The sequence below is a fragment of the Trichosurus vulpecula genome, chromosome 1, assembly GCF_011100635.1.
Source record: "Trichosurus vulpecula isolate mTriVul1 chromosome 1, mTriVul1.pri, whole genome shotgun sequence".
Lineage (NCBI taxonomy): Eukaryota > Metazoa > Chordata > Mammalia > Diprotodontia > Phalangeridae > Trichosurus > Trichosurus vulpecula.
Window position 1 is genome coordinate 362807979 of NC_050573.1, and position 19718 is coordinate 362827696.

The following is a 19718-nucleotide window of genomic DNA, read 5'->3' on the forward strand; positions in this document are numbered from 1 at the left end:
TTAGTGAGCATCTACTTTGTTCTTTGATTCCAGTTCTTTGATATTACAAAATGCTGCTATAAATATCTTTGTATATATGGGACCTCTCTTTATCATTGATTTCCTTGGCTTATGTGCCTAGGAGTAGTATCTCTGGGTTAAAAGGGTTAAAAGCTGGGTTATGTATATTTTAGTTACTTTAGTTACTTTCTTCGAATAATTCCAAATTGCTTTCCAGAATGATTACACCATAGCTCTAGCCAACAGTATTATTATTGTGCCTATTTTTACACATTTCCTCCAACATTGATTGTTACCATAATCTCTTGTCATATCTGCTAATTTTCTAAGTATGAAGCTGTACTTCATAGTTGCATTTTTTTTAAGGCGGAAAGAAAGGTATAATTTAGTAGTCAAGATGTCTCCTCATTATCAAGTTCACTCAGAGCTATTGTCTTCCTTTTTCTTCCTCTTTTCTTTCTTTTTTCATTTGTATTAAGATAGCCTAAACCTCACTTCCCCTTTTGGGGTAGTTTGTAGGATTACAGTGAAGTTCAACCCTTTTTTTGGTTTGCTGAAATCTAGTTCTCTGCCATTTCCATGTAGCTTCCATTACTTTAAAGTATTACCATTGATGCTACTAACACAATTAGTATCCCAGTGGATAGAACTGGATGGATATTTGTTTATGATTCAAAAGACAATGTCTTCATTTGTTTCCATGGGAGTCAATTTGCCATTTTGTTCCCAAAGCATTAATATGGTGTAAAGTAAAAAATGACCTTCATACAGTAGTAGTCATTGGAGTGGTAGGGGCAGAAGTTAGGCTGTAGTTAAAGAAACAGTTCTGCCTAGTGGAACTAAATGCAAGATTTGGAATCAGCAGACCTAGGTTTGAATCTGGCTTTGACACTTAAATGGCAAATGACTTTACTTGTCTGAGCCTTTTTGCTCATCTTTAAGATGTGCATAATGTGCTATACACATCCCAAGAAGGTAGTGAGGAAAGCATTTTGTACATTTTAAGGTGCTGTGGAAAGGTGAGTGGTATTTCCAGGGTGGTAGAAGGCAGAAGACTTTGGCCGTAATGGTCATGGATCACTTGAAAAAGTAATAAGCCTATGAAAGGTGGGTACAGCACTGTATCCCAATTTGAAGGGAAGCCAGTTTAAGTGAAATTCTTTTTTTCAGGGAAGATATATATATATATAAAGGCAACAGGGAAATTGACTAGAAAAGAGAGTAAGAATGTAAAAGGAAGAAAGAATGAGTATAGAAACAGATTCTCATGGGAGGTGAGAAATAGCAGAATTAAGGTGAAAGGAAGGGAATTCTTTTTTTTTTTTAATTTTTGTTTTGTTCTAGGTAAGTAAAAAAATTTTTTTCTCCTTAATATCACCATACTTTCTCCCACCTTTGCAAAGGAGCGTGGCTGGAGTATTTTCTCATACATCTTCTTTCCAATCATGCTTGGTTTTGTGATTTTGGAACATTTATTTTTTTTCCCTGTGGGTTCTTTCTGTTTACAGTGTTGTGGTCAATGAGTATATTGTTTTCTTGGTTCTCCTTACTTAACTTTGCCATCAGTTCATATAAGTCTGTTTTTGCTTTTCTGTAGTCATCATATTCATTTTTTTTAAATATAAATTAATTAATTTATTTTTAATTTTCAACATCCACTTCCAGAAGTTTTAAATTTCCTCTGCCTTCCTCCCCTCCCCTTCCCCAAAAGTATGCAATCTGATATAGGCTCTACATAAACATTCTTTTAAACATTTTCACATTAGTCATGTTGTATAGAAGAATTACAACAAATGGGAGGAGCTGTGAGAAAGAAAAAACAAAAACAAAACAAAAAAAGAGGGCAAATAGTATGCTTTGATCTGCATTCAGACTCCATATTTCTTTTTCTGGATGTGGATGGCATTTTCCATCATGAGTCTTTTGGAGTTGGTTTTTTTCTTTTTTTTTTTTTTATACTGGAAAACTTTTTATTGTAGGTGGAGTGGGACAGCTGGACACAGTTTAGATGATTCCGATTTTGTTGGCAACATCTAAAGCATCGTAGTCTGGAGCAAGTCGGACATAGGCCTTCTTCTCTCCATCAGGCCGGATCAGTGTGTTGACCTTGGCCACATCGATGTCATACAGCTTCTTTACCGCCTGCTTTATCTGATGCTTGTTGGCTTTGACGTCCACAATGAAGACTAGGGTGTTGTTGTCCTCAATCTTCTTCATAGCAGACTCAGTGGTCAAGGGGAACTTGATGATGGCATAGTGATCCAGCTTGTTTCTCCGAGGGGCACTTTTCCGAGGGTATTTGGGCTGTCTTCGAAGTCTTAGTGTCTTGGGTCACCGAAAGGTGGGGGATGTTCGGATCTTCTTCTTTTTGTGGCTGTGGACACCCTTCAACACCGCCTTCTTGGTCTTCAAGGCCTTGGACTTGGCCTCTGTCTTGGGGGGGACAACGGCTTCCTTCTTCGCCTTTGGTGCCATCTTGGGGGAAAGGTTCTTGGAGTTGTTTTAAGTCTTTGCATTGTTGAGAAAAGCTAAGTCTATCAAAGTCAGTCATCGAATAATGTGGCTGTTACTGTGTATACTTGTCTCCTGGTTCTGCTCACTTCACTCAGCGTCAGTTCATATAAGTCTGTCCAGGTTTTTCTGAAGTCTGTCTACTCATCATTTCTTATAGCACAATAGTATTCCATTCCATTCATATACCGTAACTTGTTCAGCCATTCCCCAATTGATGGACATTCCCTCAATTTCCAATTCTTGGCCACCACCAAAAGAGCTGCTATGAATATTTTTGTACATGTGGGTCCTTTTCTCATTTTTATGATCTCTTTTGGATACAGCCCTAGAAGTGGTCATTTTTTTTTAGAGTGGTCTTTTTTAAAAAAAAAATTTATTTTTAGTTTGCAACACTCAGTTCCACAAGTTTTTGAGTTCCAAATTTTCTCTCCCTCTCTCTCCTCCTCCCTCCCCGCCAAGATGTCATGGAATCTGATATAAGTTCGCACTAAACTTATTTACACAATAGTCAAGTTGTAAAGAAGAATCATGACCAATGAAATGAATCATAAGAAAGAAGAAACAAGACCAAAAAAGAAGAGAAAAAAAAAAAGAGAGAGCAAATAGTTTGCCTCAATCTGCATTCAGACTCCATAATTCTTTCTCTGGATGTAGATCGCTCTTTCCATCATGAGTCTTTTGGAGCTGTCTTTGAACCCTGTATTGCTGAGAAGAGCTAAGTTTATCAAAGTTAGTCATCACAGAAACAATATGTCTGTGATTGTGTACAGTGTTCTTCTGGTTTTGCTCCTCTCACACAGCATCAGATCATGTAGGTCTTTCCAGGTTATTATGAAGTCCATATCTTCCCCATTTCTTATAGCACAGTAATATTCCATTACATTCATATACCACAATTTGTTTAGCCATTCCCCAATTGATGGGCATCCCCTTGATTTCCACTTTTTTGCTACCACAAAAAGAGCTGCTATAAATATTTTTGTACATGTGGGTACTTTTCCCATTTGTATGATCTCTTTGGGATACAGCCCTAGAAGCGGTCATCTTTTTGTTTAATAGCACAGTAGTACTCCATGACATTCATGTACTACAATTTGTTTAGCCATTCCCCGATCAGTGGGCATGTACCTTGTTTCCAGCTCTTTGCTACGACAAAAAGTGTTGTTATAAATATTTTGGTATCTGTGGGAAGAATTATTTTGGAGAGAGACAGTTTCTTATGTGATTGCAAGAAATGATGAGAAAGGATAGATGTACAAGGATATGTAAGGTGAAAAAGAGATATATAGGTAGCGCAGGCTAGATGTCATTCTTAGAGACACAAGATGGGATGGAATCTTCTTCATGGGAGAGAGAAAGTGAGAAGATTGGTATGTTAGGGAGAAATAAGCAGCTTTGGCATACCTACTGTGAGGAGTGAGTCACTCATCTCTGTATGAGGTTTTGTCTGCAGACCATAGGCAGGTCTACTTGTTTAGAAGGCTCTCCCACAGCATTTTGCAGCAGAGATACTGGATCAAAAGCAATTGGTCATGGCAGTAGTCTAGGGTGGACAAAAGGTATGCAGTGGAATATTAGGGGAATGAAGGTGTCACAGGACAATTAAAATAGCAAAGAAAAGCAATTAAAATGACTCTTGTCAATATATAAGGAGTACATAGTCAAGGATACTAGGTGTAACATTTCTGGAAAATTGGGTTTTTAATTAGACTTGCCTGAGCATAGAATAATTAAAAAAAATTGATGATGTTAAGGTATTAGACTCCAGGCAGGGGTCCCTAATATTTTTAAATATGAGGGCCCTCTATCACCCCCAGAGTAGGTGCACCGTATTATCCATTGATTGAGAAAATGCATAATTAATGGCAAAATGATTGAATTCATTAATGCTTTTAAATGAATTTGTATTTCATTTACCACAATGTCTACATTCATTTGAAATATAGCAATACACATATGTGCTAGATGGGCATAGTATTTATTCAATTTACAGAATGTATATTTATTTAGTAATAAAGAGTGATGCTTCTACTGGAGCTAAGCATCAGAATAACAAGTTTGGGGTTCATAGGAAGTCATAGACCCTTTACAGTGACTCAGCTCACAGTCTGAGTTTAAACTTAAAAGATCACCTGATATGACTTTATGTTGAATAAAACTCAAATGTATTCTAGAAGCAACGATGTATCTTTTCTTCCTTAGAGAATGTGATTCAGCAGCCAATGAGATTGTTGTCTGCCTCGATGGATAAAACGATGATTCTCTGGGCTCCCGATGAAGAGTCAGGAGTATGGCTGGAGCAGGTAAAGACAGATGTTTCATCTCCTCTATGCCTTGTAGACTCCTTAAGGGTAGGCATTGTCTCATATTTTCTTTATCTCCTCAGCTCTGGCTCAGTCACATTACATTTGTATAATAAATGTCTGCTTGGTGGAATTAAATATTTGTTTAGCTTATAGTAATCATTATTTTATACACTAAACTTTTACATTTCTAAGAATGAATTGCCATAGCTGCAAACTTTTCCTTTTAGTATGTATTATATAAATAATTATTTGACTGTAATGTGCTTTTTTTATTGTGAAATATGGGATATTTATTTACAGTTATTTTCTTTCATTGGTTGCCTAGGTCCGAGTAGGTGAAGTGGGTGGGAACACCCTGGGGTTTTATGACTGCCAGTTTAGCCCAGATGGCTCCATGATTCTAGCCCATGCTTTCCACGGAGCACTGCATCTTTGGAAGCAGCATGCAGCTGGATCGGTAAGAGGGTTTTCTTTCATTGTCTCTGGTAAGGCTCTTTTGGGGCCTAACAATAGCTGCTTTGAGTATTAGGTTTTTTTTTTATTTTGTTGTGTTTTTTAATTTCTCTTTTTGAAAACAGATGTTTTAAAATTGACAGTCTCAGTTTGATTCCTATAGTTGTGTCCCAACAGTTCCTAGTTGTGAGACATTGATTTCACCATATACATAACTATCTGGTATCTTGGGGAATGAGGTATTCCACAGAAATGAGTTGTCTAAATACCTGAAACATATTTTTAAGTCATATTTGATAGAAATGTTTCTAAAAACGTTCTGCTCTCTTCCCTAACTTTTTAAATGGAATATATTCGTAAGGCAGCTAGGTGGCTCATTGGATAGCACACTGGGCCTGGAGTCAGGAAGACCCCTGTTCAAATCTGGCCTCACTAGCTGTGTGATCCTGGAGAAGTCACTTGACCCTGTTTGCCTCAGTTTCCTCATCTGTGAAATGAGCTGGAGAAGGAAATGGCGAACCACTTCTGTATCTTTGTCAAGAAAACCCCATGGACAGCATTGGCATGCTATGGTCCATGGAATCATGAACAACATTCAATGTAATTTAACCTTTTGTTGTTGACTTATGGCTGTCGTTAACATCAGTGACCATGATGTGCTATATGTGCTGCTCTCAGGGGCTAAGAGATAGAGGGCTATCTGTGCCCACTCTAAGGCACCTCAGATTCTTATGCTTTTATAGTTATCAGGTCTGCTCTTTAAAAACTTTTCTCTTAGGTGTTAGCTATCATTTCGCGTACCTTGACACTCCTTGTCTTCTTTGAATATTCAATTTTAATTTGCTTTAGTCAGGAAACTTAAATATATCCATGCTTGTTAAAAGTGCGTATAAATTAAAATTCAGTAGATTCTAAATTACAGTAATATTTTTGTGGCTCAGAGGCTTTTAAAAATTATATTCTCTGTATTTTAGATGGTTGAGATTCACTGAAGTCTGACCTCTTAGAAAAAAAGGGTCTTCCCTTCTTTCTACATTTTAAGTGCAAGATTGTTTCCTTTAATGCATTCTCCTTTAAACATACCATTAATAGTACCAGCAAATAAAATATTTAGCTTTTGCATGTGTGTTGGTCCACAAGGTTACCTATTAAAGTGTATGGTTTTTTTAGAAAGTTTCCTAGTTTTCTTACTGTACAGTTCCCTTTAATTTTATTCCTAATCCTTTTGAGCCCCTTCTGAGTGTCCTTCAGTTAGTCTTTGAGAAACACTGCAAAAAGATGCACTGTGTGTAAAGATTGGAAACAGTAGATGACAAAAGACAAAGTTTACTGAATATCGTCTTTATGCCTTTAAGGGAAGATGGCATGGTTATGAGAGAAAATTTAATGAGAATGCTTTTTGAACAGGCAAGTTAGAACTGATCTATCCAGGTTAGTCCCATTAGGGAAGACTTTGTACTTACTTATATGATGTATGCTGTTGCTTGACTCAGTTTTGGGAGTCTTTTGAAGTTTTCCTTAAGAGTCAATTTATGTGATAAAATCTATTTTGTTACTTTATATTCACACCTCATTTTAAAATTAAAAATTGTTACCTTGCTTGATTCCCAGCTTTGTTTAGCATACTTGAAACTGAACAGCTCTGTACTGATTTTTTTTTTAAATCTACCCTCAATGGATAGAGATTTACCACCATTTTCCCAAAAGTGCCACCGGCCCTGAAGCAGTTCTAGAAAAGGAGTTTGGAGAAGGTTTTGGCTACTACCAGCATCACTGGAATGTGACTACTTTGAAAGGGAAGGCACAACACTGATGTGGATGTCCAAGCTCTCCCATGTTTGTTAGAAAATCGGTGGCAGGGGCAGCTAGGTGGCGCAGTGAGTAGAGCACTGGCCCTGGAGTCAGGAGGACCAGAGTTCAGATGCGGCCTCAGACACTTGACACACTTAATAGCTGTGTGACCTTGGGCAAGTCACTTAACCCCAATTGCCCTGCCCCCCCCCCATCAGTGGCAGTACTTTATAGCCATACTTCATACACATGGCTTCCATTCTCTGGTTCTCCAAATCTCTTTTTGCCACTCTTATGTTACATCACTTCCTTTAGTGGTTTTACTCTTATTATCACATTCACTCACTTTTCTTTTTTTGCTTTTGATAATGTGCATTTGAGGGGCTTCAATATAGTGGAAAAGGTATTTAATTAAGAGCAAGGGGACCTTGTTTCTCTTGACTTTGCTTACTAGCCATGTCATTTTATTGAACTGAATCTCAATTTATTCATCTAATCAGTGAGGATAGATAATGTCTTCCCTGCTTACCCCAGAGGATTTTTGCTAGACTATTAATGAAAGTACATCAAAAATCATAAAGTCCTCTAGAAATGTGCAATGCTATTACTTTGTGATATACATTTGGTACTTTTTTTGTACAGAAAGAATGGGTTCCAGGAGTTGTGATTTCTGGGCACTTTAATAGTGTACAGGATCTAAGGTGGGATCCAGAAGGAGAATTTCTCATGACTGTGAGTGCTGACCAGACAACTCGGCTCTTTGCTCCATGGAGGAAAAAAAATGATTCACAGGTAAATTTTTTTCTGAATTTTACATATTAAGTAATATTGGTAAAGTCATGGAAAAGGTTAAAAGATTGAATAGTCCTGTATATAGGTGAGAAATAACACCTTCCTCAAATGGAACCAAATCAACTTTAAAATTTTGTTTTATATCTGTATATGCTCCCATCCACCCACATGTATGTATACATAGATAACATATGACAAATATAAATTTAAAGTTTGCTTCTACATTTGATTACCTTGATCTGTGCTTCATATACTAACAGCCTTTATTCTTCTTTTGTAATTGTAACTTATTTCCAATCTTGAGTCATTTGTGGCATTCCACCTCCCCCCATGATCCCAGTCTTTTTTTATCGTCTCTGGAAAGCTTTGTTTCTCAGGCCACTTTCATCCAGACCTGTATTGATCTTTGGGATTTTTGTAGAGTAGCTATAGATCAGACCTGGAGGGCAGTACCTGGTGTGTTCTCAGCATTTTGGGGCACATTTAAAGCATAGAGATGTGAAACATCCCAGTATCAGACCTAATTCATGTTCATGTCCCTATCTGAGAGACTGATACTTTGACCTACAATGAGGTGCTGAATCCATTGAGAACAGAATTTTTTTTTGTTGTTATTGAACATGAAAAATTATATCAGCATCAGAGTATGGCATTCTGCATTTAGCTTATGTCCCATCACCTTTCTGTGGTTTGGCTCTGACAACAGACCACCATAGTTCTCCCTGTGGACCTGGTTGTTTCTTCTGGATTAAAAGAGTATTATGGGTGATAGTGGTGACAGTTTTTATAATGCCCTTAAGGCCCTAGCCCTACAAAGGGAGACAACCTTTGTAAGTTAGATAATTTAATTCTTGGTAGGATGTGTGAGGTTTTATCTCTGTAGTTGTCAGTTTGGGAATACTTATAAATAACTTGCTGATGGGTAAATATTAATTTCTCTAAGCATCAGGTTATTTATACAAATTGTGAGGGTTCAAAAGAGTAGACATCAATAGTTGCTAGTTTAGATGGCAGCTAGAAATGGGAGATCATATAAAAATTAGTGTGTTTCTCATAGGGTCATATCTGACCTTTTGTACAAAATGCAATTCTTTTGCTTGGACTATGTATACTCATTACTTTGTCCATAAGGCTTCCATTTGGCAAATGATGTCTTAATATTCTAGATAAATGCTTTCCCTCTGTCTTGCTGAAATAAGTTTCTTTGGAATATCAACAGAGAGAAATAAGTCTTAAGGACTTAATAAGTAGAGCCATTGTGAGGCATCATCAATAAATGTTCAGTGAGTTACCATTATGCATGTCCTGTTTATCCATCTGCCTTATTAGTCCACAGGGATGGAAATGAGATCAGTAATATTAGAATATTCCCCCCAAACTCCCAAATAACTGCAAATAAACAAGTTGTTTTAAAAACAACTTTAAAGTTAGAGAGGGTACTTCATTGACATAAGAGAGTTAGCTTTATTCTTAGACTTAACACATTTTTCTATAGAATTAAATATTCTTTGTCTAGGAGTCTAAAGAATTTTATGTCAGTATCATGTAGATCAGGAAGTTGGTAAGTTAAGGCAAGAAGCATTTATTAAGTATCTGCTCTTCCAGGTTCTGTGCTAAGTACTGTAGGTGCAAAGGAAGGTAAAGAACAGTACCCATCTTCAGGGTGCTCACAGGCTGTTGGGGGTACAAGATGGAAACAACCATGTACAAACAAGATATACACAGGAATAACGAGACAGTCACAGAGTTCTGGCACTCACATTAAGAGGGACCAGGAAAGGCTTCTTGCAGAAGGTGGGAAACCTTTCCCATGGGGGAGAGTGGCACCTGCTGATTATGTGAATGTTTAGCACTGTCATCTTCAAAGTTTTCTGTCTCTTTTTTTTTTACGCCTCACTCAGGCTTTCTCCTACTGCTTCAGTTTTGTAGTAGTGCTTTCCCTCAGCCTTTGTGGGCAAAATCCAAGAATATAAATGTCAGATGGAATGATTTGTTCCCATTGAGTCTAAATATTCTTTGTTCAAAATGTACAGTTTGCTAGATTAAAGTAGTGTTGGGTGGGTGTTAACAGAGAGGAAGAAGTAAACCCAATAGATAATTTGAAAAGAGATGTCTATTAAAAACCTTATTGCCGCCTTAATTCCCTGGCCTTTTCTATCTACTTGGGAAAGTGAAAGCTAAAGGAGAGGAGAAAGATTCTGGGATACTCTGGGGAAGGATTAGGAAAAGAGATGCATCTAATTCTGGGTTGAATTTGTTCTCCTTATTATCTTTTTATCTTGTAACTAGATAACTTGGCATGAAATCGCAAGGCCTCAGATACATGGGTTTGACATGAAGTGTCTAGCGATGATTGGTCGGTTTCAGTTTGTATCTGGGGCAGATGAAAAAGTGCTTCGTGTCTTCTCCGCTCCAAGGAACTTTGTGGAGAACTTCTGTAACATCACTGGGCATGCAGTGAAGAAACTACTTTCTAGTGTAAGTATAAATCATTTTTAATTAAGTGAAGTACCTTAGTTTTAAACCTGATTATTCTGTACTAAAGAAATGCTCTACCCCATTTCCTTATCTGCCAAGTGATGCATACACTATTTATACATTGTAGGAAAAATGACGTCAACTTGTGTACTGCTGACTTGTCATAAATGATCATAGGCCTGCTGGCTTATAGGGATATGTGTTTTGAGAATAAGAGTGTCTGTGTCTACAAAGAAGGTAGAAGGATTCTAAAGCAGCATTTAAATTTCAGATTAATACACAACAAGATTTAAAGTTCACCTTAGTATTGCATAGTATGAAGTACAACATTCTGTGAATGGTACTGGCTATGGGTGCAGAAGGAGTCAGAGAAGGGAAAGAAGAACGTGGGCTGAAGTCAGTTGTGGGAAGACCTCATGGAAGAGAAGGGAGATACATCTGACCTGGAAGGAAGCAATGATTTATAGAAGTAGAAGGGAGGGAAGCAGGACCTTCTAGCTAGAGGGAATTTTATGGAGAGAGGTAAGAATTATCTTTCGCATTTGAGGGACAGTGGGTAGAAGTGGCTGACTAAAGTAGTGAGGTTGAAGTGGGTTGGAAAGGAGGAGGCCAAGTTATGTGAGATCTTAAAAGCCATGGGCAGCTAGGTGGCACAGTGAGTAGAGCACCAGCCCTGGAGTCAGGAGGACCTGAGTTCAAATTCGACCTTAGACACGACACACTTACCAGCTGTGTGACCTTGGGCAAGTCACTTAACCCCAATTGCCCTGCTCTCCCCCTCTAAAAAAAAAGCCAGGTTCTTGAACAGGTAGGTTCTTGAACAGAGGAAGCACTAGATAAAAGCAAATGTTTCAGGAAGGCCACATAAAAGCTCGTAAAAAAATTAGAACAAAAAGAGACTAGTGGTAAGGGAGACCTGCTAGAGATATTATAGGTGTGTGTGGCTGTGGATGTTAATGGAGAAGAAGAAGTAATCCCAAGAGATATTTGAAAGGAAATGTATATTAAAAACCTTGTTGCTTCCTTAATTCCCTGTCTTTTTCTATGTATTTGGAGCAGTAAAAGGGTAAAGGAGAGGAGAATGAGATTCTGGGATACTCTGGGGAAGAATTAGGAAAAGAGATGCATCTAACTCTGTGTTGAGTTTGTTCTCCTTTTTAAGACTATAGGAAAAAAAGATGTGGAGGGATAATATACGAGCTGGACAAGGGGCTGGATTTTGTATTACCCTTCAGGAGACACCATGGATGAGGAAAACCTCAGTAGGTTTTCAGTAGATAGGGGGCCAAACACCACTATAGGATCATAGATCATAGGACCATAAATTTATAGCTTTAAGGGTACCTAGAGGTTATTGCATTAGACCACCTCATTTTACAGTTTAGGACACTGAGGCACAAAGAGGTGTTAATATGTGGTTTTAGCAAATTAAACATTTAATGCATGGTAATTCCATATGTTAAGTGGTTTGCCTAGGATCAGACAGCTAGAGAGTGGCTAAGGTCTAATCCCAAATATTCCTGATTTCAAAACCAAAAAGATAAAAACAACACCACTTGCCTCTCTAGGACCTTATAATATAAGGTTAGAATTTACAGCATAACCCCTTTATGCACAGCCTATAAAACATTCTTCTTCCAACCAAAGTTCTGTCCCCTTCTGCTGTGCAAACTACAGCCACAGACCACCAAAATTGAGTGTCACACCTTTCTCACACCCACAGCCACTGATTGTACACCACTATAGTTTAATCACCTTTGCCCAAATCTATGAATTGAAGATGTACATTTTCTCACTGGCATCCACTCCTACATCATCCTTATGAACATCTCTCCTCGATCCTTTTCCTACATGACGATCACACTTTTGTGGGAGGTGGGGAGGTGGATGGAGGAAGAGGTGCAAGGTTTATTGGAGGAGAGAGTAGGGGCTTGGTGAATCCACAGGACCTGTGCTCAATAGTCAACAAAGTGACTTCAGGCTACTAATGGTTTCCTGTTACTTCTCAACCTGTTAAAATGCTAGTTTATTCCCAGCTCTTAGTAATTTATGTTTCTTAAAATCTGGATATCTCACTTTTTTTTTTAGCAGGAGAGTGACCTTCCAGAAGGTGCTACAGTGCCTGCTTTGGGACTCTCCAACAAAGCTGTTTTTCAAGGTAAGTCTCTAGTACCTTTAGTCACTAAAGCTGCAATTACTAACTAACTGTTATCTCTGTAACTGTGCTTATAAACCTCTCTCTTTAATGTCTGGTGAGTTTCCTGATGACTGAGGTTATAGATTCATTCTCATAATCAAGTGTATTATTTATGAAGTGCTCACTCATACATTCCACTGAGGGAGATCACCATAAATAAAGTAAATTTAAAAATCTTAGCTAAGGACCAACTACATTCTGAATAAATCAGTTCAGTTAAAAATGTTTGTTATATGCAAGGCATTATGTTAGGCTCTAGAAAATTTTTAGTAGTGAGGTATAAATAAAATTACAACTTGAGTTGGATACCTGGTTTAATCAGTGGAAAGACTGGATGGTATAATGGAAGGAGCCCTAGGCTTGGAGTCAGAAGGTCTAAGTTTGAATCACAGTTTTGGTGCTGTGTGACTCTGGGCAAGTCAGTTAACTTAGATGGATCTCAGGTCCTCGTCTATGAAATGGAGATAGTGATGCTTCTACTCCCTGTCTTACAGGCTTGTTATAAGGAAAGTGCTTTATAAATCACAAGTGCCATAGAACAGCAACGTGAGCTATCTCTTTTTAAGAATAAATTTTTATTGATAGCATTTGTTTTTTTATCACCTGTATCCCTCTCATATAACAATGGGAGCTGTCCCATGTAACAAAAACTTTTTAAAAAGTTAAAAAGAAGTGAAAAAAATCAGGAAAATTAAAACATTGAATAAATCTGACAGTAATTGCAGCATTCTGTACCTGTGGACTCTCTGCCTCTACAAAGGCAGTCCATAGTTCTTCTAAGTATCGCTTCTTTGGGTCCAAGCTTAGTCTCTATAATTTTGCAGCATTCCTTTTCTGTTATTTTGTGACGGTTGTTTTTCTGCATTTACATTGTTGTAGTCGCTGTGTATACACACGGTTTGCTTGGCTTTGCTTACTTCAGTCTTCATTAGTTCATGGAGGTCATTCCATGCACCTCTGTGGTCATTATATTCATTGTTTCTTACAGCCCAGTAATATTCCATTTGGTGATTCCAGTGCTTTGCTACCACAAAAAAGTATTTTGGTGTATATGGGGGACATTCTTTTTATTGGTGACCTCCTTTTAGGTGTATGTCTACCAATGGAATCTCTGGATCAAAGGGTATGGAGATTTTATCCACTTTATTTGGATAATTTCAAATTTAAGCCATATACTTTTACTGTTTATTTAGGATTTATACTTTATTCACTTCTAAAAATGACTTGTGGCAACTTAAAACCTTGAAATGCATAAAAACAGGATACATTCTAAAATTCATTATTAAAGGCATTGATAACATGTAAATTATCAGATGTCACTTCTTATGTGAATATGTAAGAGGCCCCATGTCCTTTCTTGGATAGAGGGCTTGCCATTCACTAGCTATATGACCATGGGTAGGTCCTTTAACCTTACCAAACCATAAGCAGTTAGTTTCCTAAGACTTAGCTGAGAGAGAGGTTGAAGTCTGTTTTGGTAGAAGTTCCCAGATTGACAAAACCACTTCTGTGATGACAGAAATTCCTGTTTGAACTAATTGATTTAGTTTTCTTAAAAGAGTTAATTTTCTTTTTTAAAAAAATTAATTAATTTTTTTAGTTTACAGCACTCAGTTCCACAAGTTTTTTAGTTCCAAATTTTCTCCCCCTTCCTCTCCTCGCCCCTCCCTGCCCAAGACAACATGTAATCTGATATAGGTTCTACATAGACCTTCACATTAAACTTCTTTTCCCAATAATCAAATTGTAAAGAAGAATTATAACCAATGAAATGAACCATGAGAAAGATGTAACAAAACCAAAAATAAAATTAAAAAAAGAGAGCAAATAGTTTGCTTCCATCTGCATTCAGATTCTATAATTCTTTTTCTGGATGTGGATAGCCTTTTCCATCATGAGTCTTTTGGAGCTGTCTTAGAACCTTGCGTTGACGAGAAGAGCCAAGTCTATCAAAGTCATCACAGAAGCAATGTGTCTGTGGTTGTGTACAGTGTTCTCCTGGTTCTGGTCCCTTCACTCATCATCAGATCATATAAGACTCTCCAGGTTCTTGTGAAGTCCATCTGCTCCTCATTTCTTATAGCACAATAGTATTTTATTACATTCATATGCCACAGTTTGTTAGCCATTCCCTAATTGATGGGCATCTCCTTGATTTCCAATTCTTTCCCACCACAAAAAGGGCTGCTATAAATATTTTTGTACATACGGGTCATTTTCCCCTTTGTATGATATCTTTGGTATACAGCCCTAGAAGTGGTATTGCTGTGTCAAAGGGTATGCACATTTTTATAGTCCTTTGAGCATATTTCCAAATTTCTCTCTAGAATGGTTGGATCAGTTTGCAAGGAGTTAATTTTCTTTCTTTCTTTTTTTAATTTTAGTTTACAACACTTAGTTCTGCATGTTCTTGAGTTTCAAATTTTCTTCCTTTCCTTCCCCTACCCCCTTCCCCCCGCAGGACAGCATGCAATCTGTTATAAATTCTATATAAACCTTCGCATTAAACTTATTTACACAATAGTCTAGTTGCAAAGAAAAATTATAATCAATGGAATGAATCATGAGAGAGAAGAAACAAAACCAAAAAAGAAGAGGAAAAAAAAAGAGAGCAAATAGTTTGCCTCAATCCGCATTCAGACTCCACAGTTCTTTTTCTGGATGTGCGTAGCTTTTTTCCATCATGAGTCCTTTGGAGCTGTCTTTGAGCCTTGTATTGCTGAGATGAGCCAAATCTATCAGTTAGTCATCACAGAATCAATATATCTGTGGTTGTGTATAATGTTCTACTGGTTCTGCTCCTCCCACTCAGCATCATATCATGTGGGTCTTTCCAGTTTATTATGCAGTCTGTATCTTTCCCCATTTCTTATAGCACAGTAGTATTCCATTACATTCATAAACCACAACTTGTTCAGCCATTCCCCAATTGATGGGCATCCCCTTGATTTCCAGTTCTTTACTACCACAACAAGAGCCACTATAAATTTTTTTGTACATACAGAAAACCCCAGGAGTGTATGCACATTTTTATAGCCCTTTAGGCATAGTTCCAAATTGCTCTCCAAAATGGTCTCCAACAACTCCACCAACAATGTATTAATGTTCCAATTTTCCCATATCCTCTCCAGCATTTATCATTTTCCTGTTTTGTCACGTTAGCCAATCTGACAGGAGAGATATGGTACCTAAGAGTTGTTTTGATTTGCATTTCTCTAATCAATAGTGATATAGAGCATTTTTTCATATGACTATAGATATCTTTAATTTCTTCCTCTGAAGACTGCCTGTTCATATCCTTTGACCATTTCTCAATTGGGGAATGGCTTGTATTCCTATAAATTTGGCTCAGTTCCCTGTATATTTTAGATATGAGGCCTTTATCAGAGACCCTGGTTGTAAAAATTTTCTCCCAATTTTCTGCTTCCCTCCTAATCTTTGTTGCATTGGCTTTGTTTTTACAAAAACTTTTCAATTTAACATAATCAAAATTATCCATTTAGCATTTTGTAATGCTTTCTATCTCTTGTTGTGTCATGAATTCTTCCCTTTCCCATAGATATGATAGGTAAACTATTCCTTGCTCTCCCGATTTGCTTATAGTATCAGCCTTTATTTCTAAATCATGAACCCATTTTGACTTTGTTTTGGTATATGGTGTCAGATTTTGGTCTATGTCCAGTTTCAGCCATACCATTTTCTAATTTTCCCAGCAGTTTTTGTACAATAGTGAATTCTTAGCCCAGAAGCTGGATTCTTTGGGTTTATCAAAGAGTAGATTGCTATAGTCGTTGACTACTGCATCTTGTGTACCTAACCTATTCCACTGATCTACCACTCTGTTTCTTAGCCAATACCAGCTAGTTTTGATGACTGCTGCTTTATAGTACAGTTTGATATCTGCTATGGCTAGGCCACCTTCCCTAGCATTTCTTTTCATTAATTCCCTTGATAAGGAGTTATCTTTCTTAAGGCAATTTTGCAACAGGAAGATTCAATTTTGTCACAGATGAAGTATGTTGTATTTTAGGGTTGTTTTTTTTTTTTCTTAGTAGAGAAACTCCATCTATAAAAACATGATGGAACCTGTTTTCATAATTTGATATTATTGGCAATGTAAAAGCAGAGTTAAAAATTCTCCCAAAAGTTAGGAGGCAGAATTATTTTTCCAAGCTGTTTGCCTTTGTGGTGAGAAAAGGTAATAATTACTTATAAAGGAAAAGTAGTAGTCTTATGCCTGTAGCTTTATCTTCCACAGAAGAGGTCATTGGTTTAATAATAGCTCCTGCATGTACAGGTCACTTTAAGGGCTCTGGTGCATGGCTTTCTATTTGACTTGAGATCGCTTTGAGCAAAAACTTTCTTACTCCTTTATAATCTTACACATCACAACTTGTTTTCATGATGCATTCCTTCACAATTTTACAATATTAGCGGTTGAAAATTTGTCTCTATTTCTCCTTTATTTAGTTTTGCATCTCTAATCATATCTTTTTCTCACTTAGTTCTCCAATTTCCCAGCTTTATTTTAAGTGGCACAACAAGATCCCCTCTTATTTCTTACTCTTACCCCCCCAATACTGTAATACTCTAGTACTTAAAACAGTGACAGACATATTAGGTGCTTAATAAATGTTTATTGATTGATTCATTGATTCAAGATAAGCAGCTACAGTCTATCGTGAGTCTTCCTTTCTTCCTAGGCTTCTAAGACATGGCTTACTTAATCGTTAGGTAAAATATGACTGATTAACAAGTGGGCATTTTGTAGAGGGAGTGCCAGTATCTTGGTGTCCTTAGAGTCTCAATATCACCGTGCTTGGCATGAATGAGGAGGCCTAATATCAAAAAAAGTATAGGCCTAATGCAGCTATTCTCTGCAACTTCTTTATGACTTTTGACTTTTATATGGAAAGAGTTTTGATGAAGGAATTTAAAAAACAGTAATAATTCTTATTTTGATGTGGACTTTTGTCATGGGTGTAGGGATCTCCTGTTAAGGAAGTTCCCTCTTCCAATGCAGATGGGCAGTTCTGCAGTTTAGTTGGTTTTCTAAAAAATATTTTTCAAAATTTATTTTGTTAAGTATTTTTCAATTACATGTAAAACCATTTTTTGAAATTCTGAATTCCAAATTCTCTCCCTCTCACACCTTGAGAAGGCAATGAATTTGATTTTGTTTATACATGTTAAGTTGTACAGTTTAATTTTAAGAGTTGCCTAGGGCACTGAGAGGTGAAGCAAAGTAAATTGTCCAGGATCAGAGAAACTGTGTGTTCAGAGGCAGGACTTGAATCCAGCTCTTCTTGACTCCAAGACCAGCTCTCCATTCACTGTACCATACTGCCTTTCAGTAACAGTAACATCTACCATTCACATAAGGTTTGCATAGAGCTTCAGTATGTGCATTATCTCATTTGATTTTGAAAAATTTGAGGAGGGAAAATGAAAAGGTGATAGGTCAATACATTTGACTATCTTTGTATTTATTTCCTTAAAATAGGAGACATAACTTCTCAGTCAGCTGAAGAAGAAAGATTTGTTAGTGTTGGTCGTCAGTACCAGGACATTTGCTTTCAATCCTTCAACCTTATTGGTAAGAAATGGAAAATATTCTTAATGCAGTAGCTATTGGTTGTGATAAAGAGCCAAACTGACTTTTTAAGAGAAAAGCATAAAATACTTGCTGCAAAATGTCTTTTTTTTTAATAGAACCCCCTACTGAGGACCATCTTTTACAAAATACGCTGTGGCCTGAGGTTCAAAAACTGTAAGTTATACTAGTTTACATGCACATCAACTCTTTGCTCTGATGACATAATTTTAATCTTGATATTCAGTTGCACATACCGTTCTTAAGGACCTTTCATGTTCTTTGTTCCATACACTCTGGAGCCCCTCTCTGCCTCTCACATAGGATATGTGAGAGTAAAACCCCTCAGACAATGCTGTGTTCACCATCTACATGGTAGTGAGCCACTGACGCTTAAAAGTATATGACTTGCAAAATTTATGTGTTCCAGAAGGTAGTAATTCTTCTCTCCAACATAATGAAGTCATAGAGGTAGGCAGTATTTGGTTTCAAGGTATACGCTGTTTTCTTTTCTGCAAAGATCTGTTTCCTTACAGTACTTCGTACTGCCTTTGCCCTCACAAATCATAACCACTCTCTGCCTAAGCTCATAGTTCTTCACTGAGGCCAGACATGATGTTGACTTGGTGACCAGCCTTCTGGTGATTCATCTTTCTGATCCTAGTCTTGCCTTTATATGGCAGGCATCGTATCCCCTGGCCTGCACACAAAGCCTTCTTAGCTTGATGGGAACTTTGAGAGCTTGTGCTATCCTGGCTTTGCAGGAGCCCAAGGCTGCCTCCACACTGTGATGTGAAATGCCTTAGCCTAATTTATTATATTTGTTGCTCTGTCTCAGAAAGAAGGTTGTCTGGAGGATGCAAAAATTCTTTAAGAGAATGTCTGGAGACTTTGAATCATTAGGTATCAAATACTCCTTCTTTGGAGTGAGGGTGTCAAAGGGGCAGAAATGTAATTTGGTTACAGATCTGTTATTGCGTCTGTGCTGTTTTGTAGAATGTGTGAATTGATTGAAAACCTCATGTGCTTACTTGCCTGAGGAATAAGAGTTCTCCAGATAGGCTGTTGACTCTGGAATTTATAGTTGTGAAAAAAGGTAGGAGTTTATGCAGAATTTGGGTTCAGAAAGAGGTGAAAATCCAGTATGAAGTGATTGAGTGAGGAAACTTATAGGCAGAGTCCTAGGGACATTGGTCAGATGGAAGCTTGAAGCTGTGCTAGCGTACCTAGGGTACAGACTGGAAAGGATTGTACTTCCTCAGGGACTTAAAACAGAGAGAACCACATGGGACTAATGGCGAAGTGTTAAGAAAGGAGAATGATTCCAAGGATAGAGACTGGAGGCCCAAGCCAGGAACTGAAAAGGGAGTGAAAAGATGGTTAGTGTTTTAAACTTGCACTAATCTGATTGAGTGAAATCATGAAATCATGAATCAGGTGTCTCTAACTCACCTAAGTTCTCTCTCTCTCTCTCTGTCTCACTTCATCACTGACTCTATCTCTTTTTCTCTGTCTTTCACATATATATTTATTCATTTATATATTCATTGATTTAATTGTTTATATCTTTATATTTATGAGGTTCCTTCTACTT

The 19718-nt window shown here is 37.4% G+C and overlaps 1 protein-coding gene and 1 pseudogene across 2 annotated transcripts in view; one reads left to right on the top strand and one right to left on the bottom strand.

The window, feature by feature from the left end:
* The window catches only part of ELP2 (elongator acetyltransferase complex subunit 2), a 59494-nt gene that overhangs the window by 24957 nt on the left and 14819 nt on the right, over positions 1–19718 (top strand). Inside the window, exons 10-16 of one of the 2 annotated variants that reach the window (XM_036741867.1) lie at positions 4717–4817; positions 5146–5277; positions 7707–7856; positions 10146–10334; positions 12426–12492; positions 18035–18127; positions 18244–18301. In XM_036741867.1, coding sequence (XP_036597762.1) covers positions 4717–4817; positions 5146–5277; positions 7707–7856; positions 10146–10334; positions 12426–12492; positions 18035–18127; positions 18244–18301 — 790 coding nt within the window. Of the gene's footprint in view, positions 1–4716; positions 4818–5145; positions 5278–7706; positions 7857–10145; positions 10335–12422; positions 12493–18034; positions 18128–18243; positions 18302–19718 lie in introns of both variants that reach the window. The other variant, XM_036741866.1, reaches the window with a different exon arrangement.
* On the bottom strand, positions 2005–2475 carry LOC118834408 (annotated as a pseudogene).